Source organism: Asparagus officinalis, chromosome 7 (genome assembly GCF_001876935.1).
Source record: "Asparagus officinalis chromosome 7, Aspof.V1, whole genome shotgun sequence".
Classification (NCBI taxonomy): domain Eukaryota; kingdom Viridiplantae; phylum Streptophyta; class Magnoliopsida; order Asparagales; family Asparagaceae; genus Asparagus; species Asparagus officinalis.
This window is the reverse complement of record NC_033800.1, coordinates 33,915,352-33,916,840: the sequence shown is the minus strand read 5'-3', so window position 1 is coordinate 33,916,840 and position 1,489 is coordinate 33,915,352. Positions and strand designations below refer to the sequence as shown.

The window sequence follows — 1,489 nt, the reverse complement described above, 5'->3', positions numbered from 1 at the left end:
AAGTGGCAGCCGTGAGTTCCGCTAGCTTGTTTTTTTAGCACCGCTGCACATTTTGCCGTCCCGTGCTAATTTGGTTGCTTGTTGCAGGAATTTGATATGGGGGTGAGAAATTTACAGGCGGAGAGTGCAGAGATTCTTGATGAGTTAGTGACGAGGAGTCGCGGGGAGATAAGACGATTTAGTAGTCCGAAGGTGACAAGTTCTACTGGGACACCGGCCTCAGATTTGCATGGGCTTCAAAGCCCCCGGGTTTTGCATAGTCCTCGCGTGAGCGAGCTGAGACGAGAGCAAAGTCCTCGTGTTGGTGGAAGAGGAGGACGACTCAGTCCAGGGAGTGGAAAAACAACACCATCAAAGTTCGCAGGTTCAACTCCAAAGTAACAAGGAATGGCTCCAATAAATCGGTCATGAATGATTCCCCCAAATATTTCTCAATGCTTATGTTGCTTCTATTGTATTGTTTAATATGGTTATGCTTGCTACTTGATCATGTATCTTCTCCTTCTTCTTCTTCTTCTTTTTCTTTCTTTTTTAATTGGCTCGGAGATGTAATGTCTAAAATAAAATGCTTGATACTAAAACAGGTTTCGAATGTTTTCAAGTTCATCAACCGAATGGAATCCGTTTTGAGCATTGACGTACAGAGAAATGTACGCGTCGAACCATTAACTATGAGAATGAATGATAAATTCAGAAGCGAGAGTATCATATTATTATAACCAAAACTAAATTAGGAGGGAAAAAAAGATAAAAATTTAACTGAACAAATTTAAAAAAAAAACTGACAGAAGCTATCAACTTACTGTATATATTATCAAACGATGAATAATAATAAAAATATAATTTTCTTTACTCCCTCGAGATACGATGTGACATCACCAATTATCCAATGTCTCGCTTTTTATTCGTACTGTCCCAAATAAAATTCCTAGATTACCAAAATTTTACAAGAACCGATCGAGGACGAAAGAATCTTCTCATTGATGTAGGATATCATTACTTTCCCTTTAAATTAAGTGGCACATTGTAATAAAACATTCTTTCAGGCAAAAATTAATCATCCCTTCACTCAAATTCCCTCTATCACATCGGTTTCCTGTCATTGATTAATTCATAATTTGATATGAGCTCTCCAAGCGGAAAAAATATGAATCAAGGCGGCATTAGGTGAAATGTCAAGTGAAACAGTACAAAGAAGTTGAGAGATGAAACTATCTTTCGGTTACCTTCTAAATTTCAATCCAATTAGGTCCCATTTTCCCCATCATTAATCATGAATCTCCAGACAGAAGACATGAATGCAAGTGCCTGATGTATCATTAAGAGTCCTATTGAAGGAAATGAGTAGCCTACAAAAGCTAAAGAGTAGCAATAATTAAAAAGAAGCATCAATGGATGGCCAAAACATTAGCTGTAGGCATAATAAGATTAGTTATGACACCAACTTTATTTTAAGTCCACAACTCTTTCCTAACTTTTCCAATATGGG

At 37.5% G+C, this 1,489-nt stretch overlaps 1 protein-coding gene across 1 annotated transcript in view; it reads left to right on the top strand.

Moving 5' to 3' along the window:
* The window catches only part of LOC109848451 (probable boron transporter 2), a 5,110-nt gene extending 4,504 nt beyond the window's left edge, over window positions 1-606 (top strand). The window contains exon 12 of the mRNA XM_020417950.1: window positions 88-606. Coding sequence (XP_020273539.1) covers window positions 88-381 — 294 coding nt within the window. The 3' untranslated portion in view covers window positions 382-606. The remainder of the gene's footprint in view (window positions 1-87) is intronic.